The sequence below is a fragment of the Spermophilus citellus genome (assembly GCF_964194105.1).
Source record: "Spermophilus citellus genome assembly, chromosome: 15".
NCBI lineage: Eukaryota > Metazoa > Chordata > Mammalia > Rodentia > Sciuridae > Spermophilus > Spermophilus citellus.
Genome location: NC_138195.1, coordinates 55785185 through 55810503, shown reverse-complemented (window position 1 = coordinate 55810503; position 25319 = coordinate 55785185). Strand labels below are relative to the sequence as shown.

Sequence of the window (25319 nt, the reverse complement as noted above, 5' to 3'; positions counted from 1 at the left end):
TCTCAGAACAGGGCATGTGACCAAGAAAGGCAGCTCAGGGTCTGAGGTCAAATAGCATATCAGAACATCCTGATGATGCAAAATCTCTTACTGAATAGGTGATAAGCTATAGGAAAAGGCATGTTGCTACTGGTAATACCTTTCCTAATTTTTCCTATTGTTTTCCCAGTTTTGATTACCATCCATTTCAGGTTTTGCTGTCAGGAACTTTTTCTCTCCTACCCCAAATTTAAGTTAGAGAGTGAGACTGACAGCCCTAAAGACAGAAGTTCTTTAGTTATCTAGCTGTTCTCCATTCTTGTGATTACCATAATCAGTCTTTTACTTAAATGTGGTACAGCTACAAATTATACTCTAAAAATAAGTGATTAACTGCTTCTTCATAGTAATTTGCTTATTGTTAAATACACTATTTCTTGCTCATCTGCAGTTCTTACTCAGAGACCCTTCTAACACTCTGCTGGGTGTGATTATCCTTCACATCCTCTGGTGTATGCTCTTAACTTTGTAGCAACATAGTCTTTAAGTCCTAGAGTGGAAAACTATAGGTGTTAAAAACACTGAGCCGTTGTGGAGTATTTAATCTTTCAAACACTGTGCTGTGACCTGTATAGCATTATCCCATTCAGTCTTTAACATGCTTCTGTAAGGTAGATGTTGTTTTGGTGCATATTTCACCTAAAAGCAAACTGAGGCTAAGAAACTCCCACTGTGGCTGATTGGTGTAAAATCCTGACCACTACAGCCTTGTGACCTCCCTAAAGTGCTAGAGGCTCCACCAGAAAGGGAAATCCTAAGTTGCTCTGAAGAGTTTCATCATTTGGCGGACTTTATAAGCCAATATGGCACAGTAATTAAAAATAGGTTTTGTCAATTACAATTTTGTCAAAAGTGTAATTGACAAAACCTATTTTAAATTACTGCGATTCAGAGACCTGTATCTGCAGTTTTCTACCTTGCTGTTTTGAAAAGTTGATATTTCAAAATAAATTTTAATATTATCTGCTATATTGGATTTGAAATATCTCCCAAAAGCTTACGGAGTAAAGGGTTGTCTCCTAACTGATGCTATTAGGAGAGGTGGGGCCTTGTGGAAGGTCTTATGGTCATTGATGCAATGCCCTCAGGGAGGAGAGTGGGACTCCACTCCTTCCTCTTTTTCTCTTTTCCAACGTCCAGCTATAAGAGAAACAGACCTCCTCCGCCACATGTTCCTACCATGATGTATTGCCTCAGGACCAAAAGCGGTGATGGGTAATTTAATCATGGATTGTAATCTACAAAACGGTGAGCCAAAATAATTGTTTCCTCTTCATAAGGTGATTCTATCAGGTATTTTGTTACAGTATTAGTCAACTTTTCATTACTCTATTTTCCAGGTCGATAAAAAGCACTACTCAGATTGTTTGGACAACTGTGATATAAAGTGTGAAAAGCTCAGTGTGCCTGACAAAGAGTTCTAACTTTCCAGTTCAGGAAGTTATAATTGTCATAGCCATCATATTTCTTGGCTAATAAAATATAGTGTTCTGGATGAGGCCATGGAATAAGGGAAAAGATAGTAGGTAAACAAACAAAAACCTACAGATGATATCTGAAAGTATGGATTTTCTATCAATATTATTCCATAAATTATGACAGATGCACCATATATTAATAATAGAGGAAACTGGGTCTAGGCTGTATAGGAATTCTGTGTAATATTTTTATAGCAATCCTGAAATAATTGTAAAATAATGTTTACTGAGTTTGTCATTTATTTTTAAGGGGTAATTATTTTGTTTTTAATTAACATACACAACATGCAGACAGGTATTATATATTTTATCTGGAAACTGATTCATTTTTAGAAGAGCAAATGGTTAGAAAAATATAGTTCCTATGAAAAGCAATTTCATGTCGGCTTAGATTCCAGACAAGCTGTAGGAGTAAAATCTGAGCCAACTTTTGAAGGCTCAAGAATTTAAAAGGCTAATGTTTTTATCTGCATTTCTTATTTAGGGAAATCATGTAATCTGAATTTAAAGTAACTATCAGTTAATTTGGAAAAAAATACATACACAAACACTTTTGTGTGTATATGGATATATTTTATTTTCCTTTATTAGTCAAAAGTAAGTACCTTCATTTGCCAAAGGTCAAGTGTCTTGGCAAATGAACTTCAGGGCAAATTCAACATATTGTATGTCAACTGGTGAGCTAATACACTTTTTTTTTTTTTTTTTTAGGATTCTTCATATTTGCCTAAAACCTTTATGAGTATCAGGTAAAAATAGCAGGAGAGATTTTTTTTTTCTGTAGTTTCTTTCAGGAAAGGCTAGTTAATGGTTGATAATGTTTAGTGTCACAGCAGTAACTCCCCTGTTTCGGAGTCAGTACTTTAGTGACAGGCAAACACTAAGCCTTTAATGCAGGCAGGTAATCAACTAGTACAAATGATTCCTATGTGCAAAGATAACACCCACTCCCCATACAGACATACACACCCAGTTCACATGCTCCCTGCAGTCTACTAAGAGGTCTGAGTCATTTGCAGATGGTTAATGAACCCATTTGCACAGGATCCCTCTGCTTGGAGCAGAGACTGAGAACATAAAGAAAGACAAAGTGCTCTGAGAAATAACCTTTTAACACTTGAGAGAAATGGTCTTACTTGCTTTTGAAGTAGAATGCTGCACAGAACATGCCCACGATGACAATTCCAAAGATGATACATGAAATTGACAGCACCTGCCTTTGATAAACTTCTTCACTCTCTGTGAATGTGAAAAACAGAATTAGAATGGATGCTAGCAGGGCACAGCAGCAACAACCTCCATCTTTGTCCTCCCAAACTGGTAAGATACTTTCAAAGCCAACATTTTTGTTCCTGTCATGAATAGGGAAAAACATGAAGAAGTTATTTTGATTCAATTTCTTTGCCAAGTTCTATAGGATAAATGGTTGCTATTTTTTCTTTTCCTGCATCTTCATGGCTTAATCATAACTCATACATCGATATCAGAATCATAAATTTCATTATCAAAAGATATTCCATGGATTTAGGACATATGATTTTGAAACTGTGGTAGGGTCCATAATAATGAGCTGGAAAAATAAATATATATCCATTTGAACTTTCCTGTGCCCCCGTTGGCTTCCAAGATAAAGATGTCCCTGGATGGTTTTCTGAGTCTGATTGGTTCTTGGCTGTCTGCCTTCCATTCATCTTTCTGCTACTATGATTGACATCACTCAGGAAAGAGAATTTCCATATGCAAGCAAGTAGTATATCATGCACTCTCTGACCTCATCAATACCAGGGTTCTAGCACAATACAACTCAGCCTCTGTTACCTAGGTTGTAGCTTGTCATCACACAAAAAATGAAAATTTAAAAACAAAACATTTTACTTTGCAGCCTCAATTATTTTATACTCCCAGATTCATTTCAAAATTATATCTAGTGAAATAGTTCTTCCATCTCACCAAGAGTTTTGGGTCCATGCAGACCCCAGCACTATTAAAACATCAGGCACATCCTTCCATGCTCACATTGTCGGTACATGTCATAAGAAAAATGAAGCCACTTTTCTAACACAAAATTAACTGTATCTGTACCCATTTCTCTTTCTAAACATAAAATACTAGTTCTCCTTGAATTATTCAAACTCTCAACTTTGAAGACTGAATTCTCAGAATATGGACCATCTATGTCAGAATCACAGAGGGAGATTTGTATTTTGTTACAAGGTCAAAGATGCCATAGTTGTTGTTAGTAATATGGAAATCATTTAAGTGAACATTTTAGGTGTTTCTCTTTCATATTAAAGTTATTCAGGTACAGCACATGCCTTATTTTTAGGAAAGGAATATATTCAAATTATGATGTCATCATTGTGATGCAAAAATTCTTAATAAAAATTTAGGAAATAAAATCCAGCAAGATATTAAAGAGTTCAGTCCTTCACAACTAACTAGAGGTTATGCAAGGAATACAAGTTGTTTCTGTATTTTAAAAATATTATTTTTTTACCATTTAATAGGTTAAAATTTATTAGTTTGGAAGTTTATGAAAAACTTTAATAAAATCTTATTTCTGATTTAAGCTCAAATACTAGACATAGAAGGAACTCAGCATGATAAAGAAGAGCTTTACAAATATACATAAATGTGAAAACTGAACATTCTGTTCCTAAGAGCAGGGACAAAGAATAGTACACCCTTGAAAAGAAGTTGGAAGGGTGGATAGAGAGTTAGTCAAAGCAATAAGAAAAGTAGAATTAAATCATTTTGATTGGGAAAGTTTGATGATCCTGTTTGTAAAGACTTTTTTTCATCTATGCAGATGGAATCTACAGAAGTGTTAGGAAGCTAACTGATTACAAGGTTTCAGGATTAAAACGTTAAAGTCCTATCTGTTTAATAGTTTTGTTTCAATTTCTAATGTGTCACTATCAAACTAGAATTCAAGCTTAAAATACATAGTGATAAATTTGAAAAAAAAACATACACAAGTCCTATTAGCTAAAAGATTTGAAATAAAACTCAGGGAATTAAAAAAAAAAACACCCTAAACAGTCATGTTAATGGACTAAAAGACTCAATTCATCACCTTGGAGAAAATTGATATCTTGAGTACAATCCTATTAAAAATCTCAGAAGACATTTTATCATTGTCATTCAAATTGTCCAGCTGATTCTAAATATTATATAGAAATAAAGAATTATGGTGGTTAAAACAGCTTTTCTGAAATCAAGAACAAAGTTATAGTACTTTAGTCCAAGAATTACCATAAAGCTATGTAATCAAAGCAATATGATATTGTCGTAATTCTAGACAAAACAGACAAGAGTCCAGAAATTATTCAAACATAGATTATTTTTTGCGACTTTTGACAAAAGTCAATTTTTTTATAGTGAAAGGATATTTTTAAAAGTTACATTATAATAGTAGAGCCATAGTCACAAAAATGGACATTAACCCTAATCTCACACAAATATAAACTCAGTGAAAAACAAACCTAAATTTTAACGATGAAATCAGAACTATAGGAGGGACTCAGTAATTTGGATTCAGAAATAATTTCTTACCTAAAAGACAAAGTATGATATGTTTATAAATCAATGGTGTGGACTTCAACATCATTTACATTTGTTCTTCAAAGATTTCATTAACATGCAGGGAACTTTCTGAGAAAAATATTTGCAAAATACTTTGCCAACAATAGAGCTACATCTATAAAAATCTCTTACTACTCAATAAGATGATGATGATAAGCAACCCAATTTAAAAGCGAGAAAAAAAATTTCAATATTTATCATGTTTTTATGTCCTTTGGACCAAATATGGCAAAAGCTATGGGGAATAATAAATAAGACAAACCTCTCTATTTGCACAGCACTTACCTACATAAGGACACAATTGCAATATTATAGGAAAAGGATGAGAGTAACTTCAGGTCAGAAGACAAAAAAATGAGAAGATCTGAATAGACATTTTCCCAAAGATATAGGGAGAGCAAATAAGTACCTAAAATGATACCCAAAGTAGTAATTATGGAGTTTCAAATTAAATCATATTGTTATAGATGAAATCACTACTAAAACAGCTAATATAAAAGGCTCATCACAGTGTTGACAAGGATATGGAACAATGAGCACTCTAGAGCATTCCTGTACTTTTGATGGAAATGTAAAATGATATACCAATTTAAAAAATAGCTCCTCAGAAAATTACACACCTACCTTATGATTTAGTCATTGCATTCCTAGGTATTTAATGTTAATAATTTCATAATTATTAATGTTTTGGTTCATTATTATATTAATAAGCATAATTACATATCCAAATATTCATAATAACTTTAATAGCCAAAAACTGGAAATAAGCCAAGTTCCTATTAATAGAGTAGTGAATTAACAAATTGTGGTATATCCATACAGTGGAAAATAGCTAAGCAATAAAAAGAAACATTGATATAAGCAACAATATAGATGAAGCTCAGAATTATTATGATGAATGAAATACATCAGGAAAAACAAGCCCATGTTGGATAAATCCAATTACACAAAATTTTAGAAAGTGGTTAACTATTCTGTGAACAAAGTATGAATGTGATATCTCTTCTCCACACCTGACCCCAGATAACAGAGTGACATGAGGAAGTTTTGCAGACTCACACTTATGGTTCAGTGTCTTAATTACAGTGTTCATCTCATAGGTTAATGGTTATGCCAGATTGTACCAAATTATACAAGCAATGTGAACTTTTTAATAAATTAAAATCATGTATATATACACATACACATATTTATTCATGAATGTGTATTCTATTTTTCAAGACTGGTATTGGCTCCTTATTAGACTGACAATACTATCCCAAACCTTTTACACTATCTAAAAAGACTTCAGTATGATACCACCTACCTTTTTTTTCCTGACATGTCTAATATTTTAACTCCTTTCAGTCATGATACATGCAATTTTATTTTTCCTTCTGGAATATTATTCTGTTCTAAGTGCCACTACTCCTTTGACCCCACGTTAAATGTCATTAGCCCCTAAATTAGTGCACTATATAGTAAGCTCCACTGGTTCAGGGGACTGCATTTTTCACTGATTAATTAATTGGCTCACCACTGTTTTCCCATCACCTTGTACCAAAGTCACATCATTGGCATGCCAAAACTTGCTACCTGAGTAAATCAGATATTTAACATCTTCACAGGGATTCTCTGATTAAAGTAGGGTGAGAGTTGATCTAACTCAAGCTAAATGTTTAAGAGTTAGAATCATTGCCTTTACCACCAAGTCCTCCAAGGCTGCACACCAAACCTCTTTTCTGAATTGAGCACCTGCCACTGACTCCACCCATTTTAAAATCCAGCCCAGGTTCCTCCTTTGGGGGATCCTTTCCATCCAACCTTGGCCTCCTCACTGTGACTCTGTGCTCCATAAGAAAAAAAAATGGTGAAATCATTTATCTGCAGGCTTCAGTAGATACTGGAGCATGATATACCAAAAGCAGTTATTCTCACTGTTCATGTTCATCTTGGATGGACCTACTGCTCTCAACATCCTGCATGCCCACACTGATGTGCTTGCAAGTTTTATGTTTTGGCCTTGTTTTATTTAGTGCTGATTCCAATCCACAGCTAACAAAAAACAAGTTGTAGGTTGACTCATGGACACAGAATTCCCCACACCAGGACTTTCAGAGGTTCTTCCAAGATGTACCCAGAAGCTTCCAGAGTCAGTAGAAAAGAGCCAATTATTTGTGATGTTCCTCTACCAGCAAACTGGACTGCAGAAAGTCATTGGGAATTAGGCAAATGGGTATCAGACCTAGAAAACCTGGATCAAAATCTACACACCTCAAATTCCAGGACCTGTTTTCTTTCTCTGAAACCTTGTACTGTAGCCTCTCTTTAAGTAAGATTGCACATTTTCTAGTACTTTATCCTCTTGAAATGTATTGCAATCTAGTGTTTTAGAAATGTTCTCTCAGGTTTACTTCATGTTTTCTGATATTCTAGCCTGAATAAATACTCAGAAATGTGGATAATGCCTTATTTCTATTAGGCTTTATTTCCATGTTCAGTGTAAGAAAAGAGGCAATCATGGGGCCACAACAATAATGAGTGAATATTTTAAATTTGGAAAGGTTCACATCAGAGGGTTACAAAATATATCATCAAGTTCTTGTTTGAACACTCTGCCATCTTAAAAAAAATCCTTTCTACCCCATGTGTATAAGCGCATTAAATTTTCCAATTGAACTTGGAATCAAATAAATAGCTATGCCAATTCCCAAGCCGTCCATTTTATTTAATTGTTGTGAGTTGATGACTACAGTGGAATAATCATGAATTGCATGTGACAACCTTTCCCACCCTGTTTCTACCACTAAAAAGGATTTTGAAGATGACAATAATATCTATTAAAATGAGAACAAAAATAAGACTGTTATCACTAAAATGAATAATTGATTTCCATGTAAAATCTATGTGGTATGTTTCTTCCTATTTGAAGCTAGTCAAAAGCAGCCTGGGGAAATGCAAAAAAAAAAAATCAATTCTGAGTTTAAATCAAGAGTGAAATTAAAAGCATGAAGACTGCAAGTGAATTTACAGACCCAGGTGTAGCTAAGGTGATGGACTAATGCCTTTGATTCATGTTGTGTTACCCAAGAACTCCAAGGCAACGAAGGGCCAGGAGGCTGGCAGTATTGTATTTCACTTCTGGCCAATTTTTAAAAATTATCTTAGAATAGGGGGGTTTGAACCCAGGGCCTTGCATAAGCATGGCAAATGCTCTACCCTATCCCTTTTTATTTTGTGACAGGGTCTTTTTAAGTTGCCTAGGATGGCCTCAAACTTGTGATTCTCCCAAATAGCTGGGATTAAAGCTGAGCAATACGGAGCCCTTTGACCACTTTTCATGAGTGAGCACAGTACACTCCTTTACTTATATGACCTCAATTTGTCAATTTCCTCATCTGATTAAAGCAATGGTTATATATATAATGAATTATCTAAAATAAATGGTTTACTATCTGCTATATATACACTTTAAGAAAACAAAATCTGTCCTCCTGAAAGCTGTAGTATTGGGGTTATAAAACACACTCGCTAACTGTATGATGGATGAAATCTTGCATAGGAATCCACCTGTCCTTTTAAACATTTTATTTTAGTAATGATTTCTTAAGGTAGCACCATAGATTTACTACAATTTACTGGGCTCTGGGTCCAAGAAGAGCTTAACAGTAAGAGAAAATGGCTAGTGAGCTTGTTCATGAGCAAGTGAAAAGTCTGTGAATTGGGATCCTATAACAGAAAATGTAAGAGATCTAGAATCAGGGAGATCTAAATTTGAGTTTTACCATTTCTTATCACTTAAAATTTTGTCCAGTCATTTAACTTCTTCGTACTTTAATTTCTCACTTATCAAATAAGAATGCTAGTACCCTTGTTTAAGGACCTCTGGTATTTCCCATCATAACATTACACTGATTAACCTGTAGAAACTGTTCAATACTTTTTCCTTAATAAACTTCTAGAATATAGGAGGAAACACATTCTAAAGTGTATCTCAACTATAAAGCTTCATATTTTAGCCTTTTTGATATCCAACACCACCTAACAGAAAAATTTAGTGAAAGATAAAGCTTAAGTTAAAAGTAAGAAAAATAACCACAAAAGTGAACCTTTTGGGAAATATTTCAAGTCTACTTGTGACAATAGGCATTGGTTAATCATATAGTAGACAAACTCTTTCCTATAGGAACCCCCCCACCACCAACCTGGTCTAGGGATGCCCTCTGACCTCAGGAAGGAAGCATTTTCTCTTTATCCAAGCTCCAAAGATAAAGTCTTTATTTTTTCTCTAAACAAAAGTATACAGAAGATATTAAATGATCAAATTACTCTTACTGTCCTTCCTTTTAAGAGAAATTGATTATTCTTTGAAAATATATATTCTTTTAGTGCCAACTGTATGCAGACACTAGGTTTGATGCTAGGAATGAAAAGAATAAATAGGCATAGACGCTCCTGGTTGAGCTTCGTTATTGTCTAGAGTACACAGCCCTTAATTAAGTCAACACAATAGTAAATATGGAAAGCTGACTATAGAACATGTTAGAAGGAGGAAGTATAAAGTGCTTTAGAGGCACATCATATGGGGCATCCACCTCTTCACAGAGTCCAGAGATAGAAAATATAAGAGTCAATTAGACAAAAGTTTTAGGATATTGAGAGTTGTCCAAAAAAGGAAATAACTTGTACAAAAGCCCTGAGGTAAACTAGAAAGTGGTATGCATGTTCAGGAATCTGGAGCACAAGCAGCTTAGCAGAACAACAAAGGGATAATGAGGGACACAGTTTACCATGAATATGTCGTCCTAACAGGAGAAAGGTACCAAAGGGCTGGAGAGAAGTGCACTTTGGTAACACTCATGTCTTTTTCCCATAATGTGGGGGAATGATTAGGTAGGATAAAGTGAATGCAGAATCTAGGTGAAAGGCTATTAATGTCAGCTCAGGTGAGGAACGATGGGTGTTTTAACAGTAGTCACAGTTGTGCAGACAGAAATAAACAGAGGTGAACCTTAGGGTGAAAACACTCAAAGGACTTCATGGTGATGCTCCTAATGGGGGATGACAAACTCAGAATGAGACTTATATGGTTAAATTCAATAAAAGATCCAAGGAGAGATGTCTAGCAGACATTTGTATATGTAGAACCATGCTAAGAAGAGGATGTCACCTGTAAAAGTACAGTGTAAGCTACTCTTCCCAGTGCTGCCTTATCCTCTACCACTTCAGCCTGGATTTAGGATCTATAATTTCAGCCTTAATCCAGAAACTGGCAAATACCTTACTTGCAATCTGAGTCTAGGATTGCCTTCATTATAGGAAGATTGCGAAGAATGGGCTGTTTCATACCTAAGGCAGAGTAGCCATTAAATATTAGACTGAACTATACATATCTGGCATTTGGTGGAGTGACAGGGGCAATAAGTTAACTAACGAATATTAGCAATTAGATTTGGTTCTAATATGTGTTACTATTCTATGGGATGTTAACATTTTTTGCACTCTGTATTTACAAACCCAGATGTGGTCATTTTTGAGGGTAAGATCAATCTTCAGTTAAATAAAAATCAGAAAAGTGTTTCCTCTGAGTCTCCCAGCTCTTCCATGGAGTATTTCCTTTGCTATTATACAAAGCACTTTCTCCCCTTTGTTTGCATTAATATATTTCACTTTATAATGGATCAAATGAGAGAAGGTAACATTATGGAGAAATTTCAAAAAACAACATTAGTACAATTCTTTTGGCAGGTGGCCTGGCTTGGGACTCTCCTTTTCCCTCAGGCCACCCTATACAGGGGGCCTTGTGGTTGGCTGTTGAGTACACCTGGGTTTAAACAGTGGCAATTACCATTTTTTCCCTGAATCATTTTCCTCCTGAATAAAATGGAGAAAGTGCTATATACCTCACATATTTGTTTAGGCATTAAATAGGTGAGCACAAATTATATAGACTAATATGCAGCATATAATTGATTCACAAAATGACAGGTGGTGGTTGTTTTCTCCTAAAGCCAGTATTTAAGTGAAACAAAACAACCCTTTTAGATTACTCCACTCCCTTAAGCAAAACCAGCCTTAGCCAGAGGCATTCATTGACTTGCTGACTCTGGATCTTTCGGCCTGTGCCCTGAGATTTGAATTTAAGGAATTTATCCTTAGGCCACTTTCTTTATTCATTGCAGTTCTCAACTGGTGGATTGGAATTTGCTGCCCACATGTTTTGGAGGATATAATGGAAACAGTCTTCCTTGGAGCATAGGCTCTTTCACCCTTTCCCTCACACACATCCTTTAAAAAGGAAATTGTGCATTTGTCCCCAGAGACACAGAATTGGAAAACGTGCTGGCTTGCATGATGTCTACTAACTAGGCAGCTAGTGTTCAGATTCCAACACACAATGCAGCTTGATGAGAATTCTTCTGGAAACTGAAGCAGTCTTTAGAATGTTAGAAGACTTTCTGCAAGTCTTGGTAAACTGTGGCAATAGAACCAAATGTTCCCCCAAAAAAGTCACAGCTGTAGTTCTATGACACCATTTCCCTGTGGAGATAACCTTATTGAAGATTAAAAAAAAAAAAAAATGTGTGTTCATGATGGACAGGAAATGATCCAGAAGGTGTCTCTAAATCTGATCCCCCCTCCAGGTATGTGGGCTAAGATTTTATACCTCTTGAGAATATCTCCTTTTTACCACTAATTCTAAGTATAACTTACATAAATCAAAAAATGTGGGGTTTATACACACACATAAACACGCACCTGTAAGTCATATACAGGAACAATAGCTTTTCCAGCTGCACACAACTGTATACTCAGCATATGCAAATCAGACTCCATGTGGTGCCCTCAAGTGACAAATGCAAGTGTGGTTTCTCTAATAGTTCATTCTAAAAATCAACCTCACAATACCACTGGGGCTCCTTCTTACTCAAGAATTCATTATCTAAGGCCCTGTAGTTTTGAGTCTACACAGGAAAGCAAAAGTCACCATCATACAACAACAATATTTACTAATGAACTCACAAATTGTTAAGTGAGTCTTCACCCCAGCATTCATCCCTGTATAATTCCATCATTTAGTTCAACCTGTCAAGTCAACCTCATAATTTGTGGAGGCTGAACTTTTTGTGCTCATTTTAACTGGATTAAATTTAAATGGATTTATTATATTAATTATCCTTAGAGGATCTCCTGAATTTTCTATTTCAAATCAACAAATGCTGAGGATAGAATAAAATATTAGGAGCTAACAGGAAACTGCAAACACACTTAAAACAGGAAAGAGAATTGAAGGAAAACAATATCTAGGATGCTCAGAAACTGGGATTTATATTTTTTACTTGGAGACAAAAAGATAAAGAGTAAAATGGTCTGATAGATACATTAAAATTATTTCAAGAGAAAAAATGATCCTGAAGGCAAGTTAAAGGAATTCTCTCCATGAACAGTGTGGGACACAGAGAATGTATGATAAAAGCACAAGGAAGACAGAATCAGATCCCTGAGCATGGCTTCAAGAACCGAGAATGCTTCTTGGGGGGGGTTTCCTTTTCAACCTTCCAAGTGCAGAGAAGCTGAGATGATCAAGAGATGCTGGCATGCACCACGTCTTTAACTTTTCATTTCTACCTGAAAGTCTCTCCCCTTTTCTACTTGCAGAGTCGCCCCCACATTACAGATTGAATTGTGTCCTGCAAAAAATGTTCAAACATTAACCACAGTGTCTGTGCATATGACTTCATTTGGAGAGGATCTGGATGGTCTAAATGCTGGAGTCCCTCCCCCAGTTCATGGGTTGAAATCTAATTCCTAGTAGGAGAGTAATAACAGGTGGGAAGTGATTAAGTCATCAGAGTCCACGCTCATTAGTGGGATCAGTGCCCTTATAAAAGAGGCTGGAGGAATCAACCTTGAAGCTTCAGCTGAGTGACAACACAGCAGAAAGGTCACGATCTACAAAGCAGAGAGCAGGGCTTCACCAACATCCAATCTGATGGCTCCTAATCTTGGATTTCCCATCCTCCAGGAAGGTGAGACATAAATTTCTGTTGTTTATAAATTGTTCAAATGGACTAATATAGGGTATTTGCAGATCATGAAAAAAGGCCTATTGAAGTGGAGTGTAATCCAATATTATTGTGTCTTTTTTCAAAAGGGGAAATATAGGAGTTGGGAAGGGGGGAATATCATGGAATGATGAAGGTGGAGATCAGCATGATCACTCTGTCAGAGAACACCAAGGATTGCCAGCAATTCACCAGAACCTCAAAGGAGGCATGGAACAGACTCCCCTTAGAGCCCTCAGAAAGAACTTATCCTTTTGCCAACCAGGTTTTTGGAACTCTAATCCTCAGAACCCTAATACAATTGAATTAACTTGTTTAAGTCACCAGTTTGTGGTGCTTTTTTATAGAGGCCATAGCAAACTAATATACCCACTTGTCGAGAGCTACCCTGGATGCAGATGCCTTTAAGTCCTGGAGCAAGAGGTTTTGAACAATGATTGCATTCTGCAGTGACTTGGGCATTACCTCTGCTTGGAAAATGAGGTGTGGCTCCAGGAGTAGGCATCACCTGCTAGGGTTGAGTTACACTCACTCACCTGTTACTTTGTGATCTTAACCCTTTGCCCTTTGGGGGATAGAATGTTCCATGGAGCCTCCCCTTGTGTGTCCCCTATATAAGAATAAAAAATTCCATGGCTCTCTATTTTTCCATGGAACCCTAAGGTCAGAGAGCAGTTTCGGCTTTTGAAAAGGAACTTCTGTGTGTTTGCATGCTTTCTTTGCCATTTTTTTAAGTTATTGGAATACTCAGATTAGTGAACCCAGGATAGGTCACCAGCTAGAATAGATGGCGATACCCACTGATTCATGAAAACTGGTAAATACTATAGGTCTAACAATTCTTCTCCTGCTCTCTTTTGTACATTTTTCATAACTGCATTATCTTTTACCAAAAATGTACATGTCTTTTTTTCCATGAATCCAAGATTAAAAGCTCCTGAAGGGCAAGGTGATAGACTTATCACCTTCACTCCTGGAATGCAGTTCTGGTATCTGGCTCTGCATGAGGTGGATCCTCTCTATCCTTTGGTAAACTGAGCAGCTCATGGGTTGAATGCATGATGACATTTTCCAGTGGGTCTTCTCTCTAGTGGGCCAACATAATGAGGCAACAATAATTTTGATGGGGAGGAGTTCCATTTATGCAAGAGATTCACTCAGTTGCTGTTTGCAGTTAACTATGGAAAGGTAATTTTTAAAATATTTTGAAATAGTATATTAATTACAATAAAATGTTGACATTCAAAATTATATTTTATGTTCATGCAAAGTGCTTTTAGATGGGCATTATCCATTAAATTTGATATTTCAGGGGAAATAACAGTTTAAATTCATAAACGCATTTATACTCAACCTGTAATTTCCTCTGCTTCTCCCTCCACTCCCCACCAAATAAAAACCTTGCCCATAATAAACCTTATCTCCTTCCCTCCTTTCCCAAACAGAACAGCTCTGGCTGACTACAGATAAGTGAATGCTATAAAACAGTTTGAAAAAAATCTATGAAAAGCTCTGGTTCCTCTCATTGGTATGTCTAACATTCACTGTCTTTCCAAGTACTATTTCTTTCACAAATAAATTATAAGAAGCAAACTGAATCAAAATAAATCTATCAGTGAGTTCTCAATCCTAAGGTAAAAACCAATCTGTGGCTTCACTTTTAAAAGGTCTGAGAACTCCATTTGTCCTCAACCTATAATAACTGTCCCCCAATCCTGACCTTCAACCCCAACTTTCATCCTTTAGTATTCACTGTCTATTGGCAAAGGCACATTCTTACAGCAAGACTTGTGACGTGTAATGACAAAATTCCATTTTCTTGGCAATGGGGCGAATCTGACCCTGAGGCTTATAGGAATATTGTAGTATTTAACTGATTTTAAGAGAGTGGGAGCCTCATGCACTGAAATCCTCTCAACCCAACGGAACACTGAGACCTCTCTGGATTGGTGTAATGGATCTCTATGAACCTTAGCCAGGTAAGATGTAAGTAAAAAAAACTCCAACTCCTTTGTCCCAAAGATCAGTGGTGACCTTGTGAGATGAATTAATGTCATTAGCAAAGTCGGGTCCTTGCAAAGAGCCTGTGGTTATTTGTTTGTTGTTTTTTTTTTTTTTTTTTTTTTTTTTTTTTTTTTTTTTTTTTTTTTTTAAAGAGAGAGAGAGAGAGAGAGAGAGAGAATTTTTAATATTTATTTTTTAGTTCTCGGCGGACACAACATCTTTGTTGGTATGTGGTGCTGAGGATCGAACTTGAGCCACATCCCCAGCCCCATGGTTATTTGTTCTTTTCAGGCTCATGTGGAGCTATTCTAGGGGCAGTGGTCCTGAGGCAGGTGTAATCAGAGTCCAGGTACCTGCTCTCTAGGTAGTGCTTTACTTCTCTGGCTATAGTCATACAAAGACAATTGACCAATAATGGACCATGCAACAGAGTGATACTAGTTCCATGAAATCAAAATAGAGCTGAGAAAGTTCTATTGCAGATGACATAGCTTCATAACATCAAGGTACCAGGCATTCTCACATGTTCTTGTGATGCAGGTATGAACAAATCTGGTGCAATCAAGTCATGTAAAAGCAGAGCACATGCAAGGATAGATAGTTTTTATTATCATTATAAAGTACTAGGCACTATGTTACTGGTTGAGTTTACCAAGTTGTATTCTTTGTTTTTATTATCTTTATTTTAGATTGCATTGTCTTCTACTTATGTTTACCATAAAACAGTGTGCTATATTACCCTAGGAGGAGTCTATACATCTCGTATTTACTACCTCTCTTAACCACATTAAGGGGCTGGTTGACTTACACTATCATGTTTGTGTCAGTATGCTCGATGATGCTTTTCTCACAACAATGCAATCCTCACAGCATGGGCCCACTGTATCTAAAATAGAATCGGTTCAATAAGGAATCATCTTCAAAATATTAATGAACCATTTTACATTCCTTTTATTTTTTCCCTAAGACTTTGAAATCAGTATACATTTTATATCACAGTTCCTCTCAGGATAGCCATGTTTGAAGTACTTATGTGTCCCATGTTGTAGGCCACTACTATGGACAGTGAAGATGGGGAATCAGCACAGATCCGTTTCCATGCTCCGACTGTGACTCTAGGCAATTTTATTATCAGTGACTCAATTTTAAATGTAAAAATGTGGCCATGATCATAATCTCCTGAGTCACTGGAATAGTAAATGAGAAGCTTCGTATAATGTATTTACTTAACACAATGACTGGCTCACTGAATATCTTCTTAAAATATGTTTTTTATATTTTTATGATACTATTGTTTTTTATGAAAATATAACAAATTCATTTAAAACTTTTATAAACTTATGTCCAAAACATAGAAAGCAAATAACAATCTCTGTATGTAACATTAAATTATTAGATAAACAATTTAAAAACCATTCATTTTTTCTAGTCAGTTATACATGACAGTAGAATGCTCTTCAATTCATTGTACACAAAGTGGGGTCACACCATTTGTGTAATCATACACATACTTAGGAAAGATGGTGGAATGAGACAGACATTACCCAAGCCCCTCCATCCTAGCCAACCCTATACAAAAATCACCAGTCTTCTCAAAGAAAGGGGAGGTCTAGGAGACAAACACTGATTTTTTTTCTGTGAAAGAAGCAGCCAGCAGGAAATCTTAATTTATAAATATGAATGAGAAATCCTGACTCAATATGTCTATGAACAAAAGATTAATGATATATTTTTAGAGTGGACTAATATTAACAAATAGTTATCTAGGATAAACCATAAAAAGTCTGATACCTTTTACAGGGCCTTGCTGATTTCTGACATCTAATACGTTTCCCCAATACAAATTTCCTCCATTCCTACCATTATAGAATAGCATCCACTTTTAAGATTCTATTGCTATAACATTGTATAATAATGTCAATATAATAAACTACATAATAGTATTATTATTATACCATTATAATATATACTATTTCAATGTATCATTACAGTTTGTTAGGAAAATCCATAGCAAAAGTTGTATATAACATTTAAACCACTTGAGAACAAGTAATTTCCAAGATCTCATGGGCCTAAAGAAAATGAAGAGTTCAAATGAGCACTACAGTCAAGGTCATCAATTTCAGATGCAGATACACACTGAAGTTCCTTAAATAATGATGACAATACTAAAGTTTCTTTATCAATATCAATGCTGATAATAACTAATCCATTTTAAATTGTTTATTGAAGAGTTTATTATAAAGATGTAGACAAACTATAGTTGGAAATAAAACAGTAGGGATCCTGGATGATCCCTCACATTAGATACATGAATGCCCTGTGCCTGCACTGTATGAGCTGCATCTTTATTTATTGCTAAGAGCCACAGCCAAGTAATATGATGCATGGCATTTTTGGTTGAAAGGTGATGCCAGCTAGCCATTGAGATGGTATGATTATGTTAAGATTTACATTCATATGGATATTGGACTCCTGCTGTTCACCTGGGCCTGCACTCCTGGAGAGTTCCCATTGGTTGGGGAAGTGCAGTAGGAGGGAATTCCAGGGGAGGAACTTCCTCTGGGGTTCTGCGTGTGGATAGGCAATCTTCCTGGGGGCGTACGGGGCGTTGGCGGCAGTTTCAAAAATAAAGTTTGTTCCTGCTTGAGTGGCTCGTGATTTTGTGCCCAGCCAGACTGCAGCAATTTACCAATTGGGTTCCTCTACTCTTTTGTTGTTTCCCTAGAAATGTAGCTTGCTCATGGTCTTGACCTCTATTCCTTTACTTCATTTAAGGATGACCTTTCACTTTTTGCCCCTGTTGTTAAACAGCCCAGATTTCTTATTTTTTAAAAAAATTAAAATCCTGCCCTTTAAAATAAACTTCATATCAAAGTATGACAACTATAAAAATAAATAATTCATAAACTTACTACATGAGGCTTTTTTTCCAAAATAAACATGGACAGGTGGGCCACACTAAGAAATGGAACATAATCAGCACCCCAGAAGGAGCCAGTAAACATTTTCCTAACCACTGAATGTAGCCACTCTCCTGACTTCTAACAGCAAAGACTGGTTCTGTCTGTTTTTAAATTTTATATATACATGGACCATTATATGTTTTCTTAGGCCTAGTTTTTGTTGTTCAGTATTATGTTAATGAGATTCGATCATGTTGTTATGGCTCATTTATTTTATTTGTTTATTCTGTTTTAAAAGTTGGTTAAATATCACGGGCATTCTAAAATGTCAGTTCTCTTAAGCCTACCTCATTATTTTAAGTGGCTAAATGGTATTCTGTCTTAAGTCATGTGGTCATTTATATCATTTCCAATTTTGCAGAATTATAATGATTGCTATGATGCAGTAACTACACTTTATATAGAATATGGACCAATGGTAAATATCATGTGGAACCACAGAGGAAAGCAAGAAAACTAAATAAAAGAAATAAAATTTCTATGGATAATAGATATCTGTTGGGGATGTTGTCTTTCCTCATTCTGTGATTTGGAGTTTCCCTGCCTAACAGATCTCCAAGGTCTCTTGACCCTTCATGAATCTTGGCAAATAAGCCCCTCCATCCCAGCCAACCCTAAACAAAAATCACCAGTCTTCTCAAAGAAAGGGGAGGTCAAGTTAACAAACACTGATTTATTCTGTGAAAGAAGAAGCCAGCAGGAAATCTTAATTTATAAATATGAATGAGAAATCCTGACTCAATAAACTATGAACAAAAGATTAATGATATATTTTTAGAGTGGACTAATATTAACAAATAGTTGTCTAGGATGAACCATAAAAAGTACCTATAAAAAGTCTGATCCCTTTTACAGGGCCATGCTGATTTCTGACATCTAATACTGGGTCTTGGGTACACACACAAAAAAAATCATAAGCTCTAATGTTAGAGTAGGGACTGTGATTCTTTTGTCATTTAAACATTATGTAACTTCAGAGTCTCATTACCGTTTACCTAATTAAAGGCTCCATGAGGTTTATGTCACAATTTAAAAGGAATTGACTTAGGACTCAAACTCATGCCTTCACTTCAAATTGCCATGAAATTCTGTTCTTTTCCCAATCTATTTTTACCCCACTCCTGAGAAAGCTGAAAGAGAAACCACCCATTCTCCCTCTTGCACAAAGAGGACATAGAACACAGAACCCCCATTCAAGCCCAAACTTTGCAAAAACAGAAACATAAACCAAGAAACCATTTAGTTGGAAGAAAAACAGAAGTAGCAACAGTTTTAACAGTAATCTTGGCCCACATAGAGCTCAAAAATCAAATGAAAGAGGCAAAGTAGGTTTAAAATTGCAGTGAGATAAGTTTCCAAATAGAAATGGAAGCAAGGAGATAAAAACTTCCACTATTTAATATTTAATGATCCTGTGGCAGCAGTGTGAAGAACATGTAATTAACTTCTTTCTGTCCATGTTTCAAGGACAGAAAATCTCAAGAGACTTTCCCAAGGTTGTACAGTCAGATGCTAAAAGGGATGAAAAAGAAACCAACCCAATTGTGTCCGATTCCAAAGTTGAAGCACATCTTGCTTCATTATCTCCTTCATTATAATTTATTTAACTAAAGTCTTGAAGCAATTTCAATTAAGTGGAAAGCACCTCAAAAACAAGTTTCACCTTTTTTTTTTTTTTAATCAAGGCATGGATACACATGTAATTAAAGTTATGTGATACTGGAAGGACACAGGCATAACTCTTAATCTGAACAAAAACTGAACAATATTGCCATTATAGGAGCAGAGAGAACAAAGCAGTTAGTAGAGGGCCGTGAGCCTATCCTACATGATCCAAGGTATATGAACCTGCGACTCATTTCCTCTAAACACTGACTCCTGTGCCTTCTTCCCCTGGTCTGCTGTCAGGTCTCCATTCTCTACTAATCTCAAGGTCCCTGTGTACCTTTTTTTTTTTCTCCCCCCCACCCCTTCTACCTGGAAAGTCCTCCCTGCCTCTCATCCATCGAGTTAGAAGCATATCATTTAAATCCATGAACTTCCATAGCATATCCTTCTAGAGAACCCAGGTGGGGGTTCCCCGTGTCAATGATCACACTGTGTTACAATCACCTGGTTCTTTATCTTCACTTTAATCTCCTAGTTCCTTGGGAATTTTGCTGTTTTGTTCCCATACTCTAAAATAAAATGTAGAAGAAGCAACATAGTGGGAATGCACCCAGACTATGCTTTGACTTGTCATAGACCATGGAGACATCTGAGAAATTAGGACTAGGTGTTCCTGAACCTGCACACAAGATACACAATTTAGTCCATGGGGGGTTCAGTTAAGGCAGACTGACTACCCTGTCACTGGGTTCTAATCCAGACAGTTTTACTACTATTGCCAACCACAGGAGTATCATGTCATAACCTACTGTATTATCAAAAGATTATCAGGGATATTGCAAAGAAGTTGCTACAAAAGGGGGAACTGTGAAAGAAAATGGTAAGCAGGATCTGACAAAGGTGCTGAAGAAATATCTAGAGAGCTCTCTTCCTCTTCTCAGTGTCCCCTGTGTACACGCTATTACCTTAAGAAAAAAAAAGTTCAGAGTGACATTCCTGAATGAATCCAGCATTGACTAAGAAACAAACTACAGGGAAGCTCATGTCCCCAGAAAGAGATGCACAGAAATTCTGGTTTCCCTGTTGTTGCCATGGGCTAGGGCAGCAGAGACATGGGGGTCACCCTGAACTGAAACATATCAAAATCTTTCTTTGTCTTACACAAAGGTTCATTTTTGTCAGAATCAAATATTCCATTGATCACTTATGACAGGTAGAAAACATGCAGTAGCCAAGGAAGAAACCTGCAAAGAAAGAACAATTGTGGGAAGACTCTGAATAAGTATCTCACAGTTGGAATAAAATTCATCCAAGTAAACAAGCCCAGGGGCGCTGTTTGCAGACCTACCATTTGGGAAGAGAAATTGGATACCTGGGGATTGTTTTAATATTTGCTTTCTGAAAGGTAAAATGGTACTAGCATCCCCCAGGATATAGAAATGACAGCCTAGTTTTGGTGAAAATGGCTCAGAAAACAACTTCATTTAGGAGAGAACAACAGAGTTAAGATATTGTCAAAACAGAATGTGTTCTGAGCGCTGGCCACCTCCCACCCTTAAAGCTATCTTTCCAGCATCTTAGGGGGTTGGCAGAAGAGGGTATTATCATTTTGATTTTCAGCAAAATGTCTGTGCTTAAGCAGATATGAATGCTTTGTGTGACAGAAGTGCCATTCTCCTCATTTCTAGGAGAAAAAATTCCATTTTATAATGCTAGAATTTTCCCCCAGACACAATCCTTTGTTGATGTTTTGGAGGCATCAGTTCTCCTTTGGGCAATTCATATTTTGTCTCCACTTAAGAGAAACCCTGAGTGATTTCCCAACAGAGGAACCCCCATGCAGTTCTGTGAAGTAGGCATCCCTAGGATCAGCGAGCTGAGCAGTAAGGACAACAAAGAATACAGATGCACAGAGTGGTCTGAGGGGTGTGAGCACAGCAAAACTACGCATGCACTGGAACAATGGCGGGGGGAGCAAAAAACTGCAGCCAAATGCAGTTGTTTTTGTAAATAAGTTTTGCCGGAGCACAGCCACATCTGTTTGAATAGTGTCTATGGCTGCTTTTGTACTAGGACCCCAGTGTTGAGTAATTGTGGCAAAGTCCACAAAGCCTAAATATTTGCTATTTAGCTCTTTAGAGGAAAAATCTGCTGAGCCACACAGTAGATGAAAGGAAATGCAATGAATAAAAATTACTATATTATTAGACACGCCACAAAATCAAAATTAAATCTTAAATAATGTTCCAACTAATTTTTAAGTCTTTTTTTTTTTGCCAAGTTTTTTAAATAAGTTTAAATTATCACATGGGTACATATATTTTTTCTATTCCAACACTAAGTAAACAAGAGCCTGTCAGGTTTTGGAAGCCCCTGTCCCACAACACTGGCCTAGTGAATAGACCAGACCTGTGTGGTTTCTATGTGTAGAACTCTGTGCTGGGGATTCACTTCCAAAGTCATAGCCCCAGGGCCCAGTGAGGGTCCCTAAGCATGCACATGTGGGTAGACTTGAGAGCTCTTTGGGTGCCAAAGCTCTGCTCTAGTATTGACAGTGCTGATGAAATGAACCAGTCTTTCCCAGAAAACTAAAGTGGATAACAGAAGGAAAGCAGAGGTGGGTGAGAAGTAGGAGCAAAATCTGAAAGACAGAGGAAATAAGGACAAAGGGATGTTCAATTCTCTCCCTCTTTTTCCTTCCCCCTTGCCCCTCATAACCTCTTATAATTTTATGTATCATTGAAGGTCTCCTACCATTTCCATGTGCTTTCCCTTCTCTCCCCGTTTCTCTCCCCCCATTCGTCTTTGTTTACTGTAGTCTTTTCCTCATGCTCTTCCTTCCTGTTCTGTTCTTAGTTGTTCTCTTTATATCAAAGCAGACATTTGGCATTTGTTTTTTAGGGCTTGGCTAGCTTCACTTAGCATAATCTGTTCTAATGCCATCCATTTCCCTGCAAATTCTATGATTTTGTCATTTCTTAGTGCTGCATAATACTCCATTGTGTATATATGCCACATTTTTTTTTATCCATTCATCTATTGAGGGGCATCTAGGTTGGTTCCACAGTCTAGCTATTGTGAATTGTGCTGCTATAATCATTGATGCAGCCGTATCCCTATAGAGCGCTCTTTTAAGGTCCTCAGGGAATAGTCCGAGAAGGGCGATAGCTGGGTCAAATGGTGGATCCATTCCCAGCTTTCCCAGGAATCTCCATACTGCTTTCCAAATTGGCCTCACCATTTTGCAGCCCCACCAGCAGTGTACAAGTGTGCCCTTTTCCCCACATCCCCGCCAACACTTATTGTTGTTTGACTTCATAATGGCTGCCAATCTTACTGGAGTGAGATGGTATCTTAGGGTGGTTTTGATTTGCATTTCTCTGATTGCTAGAGATGGTGAGCATTTGTTCATGTACTTGTTGATTGATTGTATGTCCTCCTCTGAGAAGTGTCTGTTCAGGTCCTTAGCCCATTTGTTAATTGGGTTATTTGTTATCTTATTGTTTAATTTTTTGAGTTCTTTGTACATTCTGGATATTAGGGCTCTATCGGAGGTGTGGGGGGTAAAAATTTGTTCCCAGGATGTAGGCTCTCTATTTACCTCTTTTATTGTTTCTCTTGCTGAGAAAAAACTTTTTAGTTTAAGTAAGTCCCATTTGTTTATTCTTGTTGTTAACTCTTGGGCTATGGGTGTCCCATTAAGGAATTTGGAGCCCGACCCCACAATATGTAAATCGTATCCAACTTTTTCTTCTATCAGACGCAGTGTCTCTGATTTGATATCTAGCTCCCTGATCCATTTTGAGTTAATTTTTGTGGATGGCGAAAGAAAGGGATTCAATTTCATTTTGTTGCATATGGATTTCCAATTTTCCCAGCACCATTTGTTGAAGATGCTATCCTTCCTCCATTGCATGCTTTTAGCCCCTTTATCAAATATAAGATAGTTGTAACTTTGTGGATTAGTCTCTGTGTCTTCTATTCTGTACCATTGGTCCACCTGCCTGTTTTGGTACCAGTACCATGCTGTTTTTGTTACTATTGCTTTGTAGTACAGTTTGACCTCCGGTATCGCTATACCTCCAGATTCACACTTCCTGCTTAGAATTGCTTTTGCTATTCTGGGTCTTTTGTTTTTCCATATGAATTTCATGATTGCTTTGTCTATTTCTTCAAGATATGCCATTGGAATTTTGATTGGCATCGCATTAAACCTGTAGAGAACTTTGGGTAATATCGCCATTTTGATGATGTTAGTTCTGCCTATCCATGAACAGGGTACATTTTTCCATCTTCTGAGATCTTCTTCTATCTCTCTCTTTAGGGAGGTAGAGAGGGAAGATGGGAGGGGAGGGGAGGGGAGGGGAGGGGAGGGGGGATAGTAGGGGATAGGAAAGGTAGCAGAATACAACAGTCACTAATATGGCATTATGTAAAAATGTGAATATGTAACAGATGTGATTCTGCAATCTGTATTTGGGGTGAAAATGGGAGTTCAAAACACAATTTGAGTCAAATGTATGAAAGATGATATATCATGAACTATTTAATGTTTTAAATAATCAATAAAAAAAATAAAATAAAAAAATAAAAAAAAGAAAACTTGGATATGCCATATGCCTAGATTTGAGTTAACTTAATGAGCAAATATTCCTGTTAAAATTCTAAAGTACTATGTATCTGTTAATGATAAGCAATCATTTCTACTTGTGCATTTCACATTGTTATAAAAGAAAGAAAAATTATATCTGTAGCTTTATATATATATACTACCAAAAAAAAAAGGACAAAGGGAAACTGAATACAGGCAACGCATGTGCCATGGATATCCAACCCCAAAGGGCATCTGAGAATTCTTCACAAGTCATAAGGATTGCTTTCATCCCTACAGAGCCATACCTTGATGTCATCTCACACACTGAGAGAGGTCTGGCCTTAAGGTTAAATCCTTGTTACATTTAATTTAGTTTCCTAGTTTTCCTTTCTTGCATTAATGGATGTTCCTGTTTTTTTTCCGTTCTGTTTGTTTGTTTTAATCCAGGGAGCTTAATATACTGGGATTGAAATGTGAACAACTGCTGTTCAGGACATAATTATCTAGCAGGACAAACCATATCCAAGACAAAATGGATCACCCTAGAAGATGAAAAGGAAAGCAAAGAATGGCTTCAACAATGTGACAGATTTGGGATGCCCATGCAACTACCACTTTTTAGTAATCTTTTAAACATTCACCATAATGTCACCAACATACTTGAGGCCTGTAATCTTTACCTATAAATTTGTCTGGTGCAATTTGGTCATAGTGTACTTTAGAACCAATACTCTGCTTGAAATGTTAAATGCATGTAATTTATTTTAGCTAGAACATTTAGAAATGTGCTATCTGAATGATCCACCCGACTGCTCAGATTCTCTGAAATGTGTGGGCTGCCGGGGCCCGCTTGTCCTGCCACCTGCAATAGTTGTGTTAGGCTGGGCAGGCTCTCAATGATGCCAGTGGTAGCTTCTCTCTAGGAATACCTAAGGCAATAAGTCACAGCCCCAGTTCAAGCTGCTGGTTCTGCACGTAAAAAGATGGATTGTCACTGTCT

The 25319-nt window shown here is 36.7% G+C and overlaps 1 protein-coding gene across 5 annotated transcripts in view; it reads right to left on the bottom strand.

The window, feature by feature from the left end:
• Window positions 1-25319, bottom strand: part of NRG3 (neuregulin 3) — a gene marked incomplete at both ends in the record, with an annotated part of 1044303 nt that overhangs the window by 31107 nt on the left and 987877 nt on the right. For all 5 annotated transcript variants that reach the window (XM_081268118.1, XM_081268121.1, XM_081268119.1 and 2 more), the window contains one exon: window positions 2654-2756. In XM_081268118.1, coding sequence (XP_081124244.1) covers window positions 2654-2756 — 103 coding nt within the window. The remainder of the gene's footprint in view (window positions 1-2653; window positions 2757-25319) is intronic.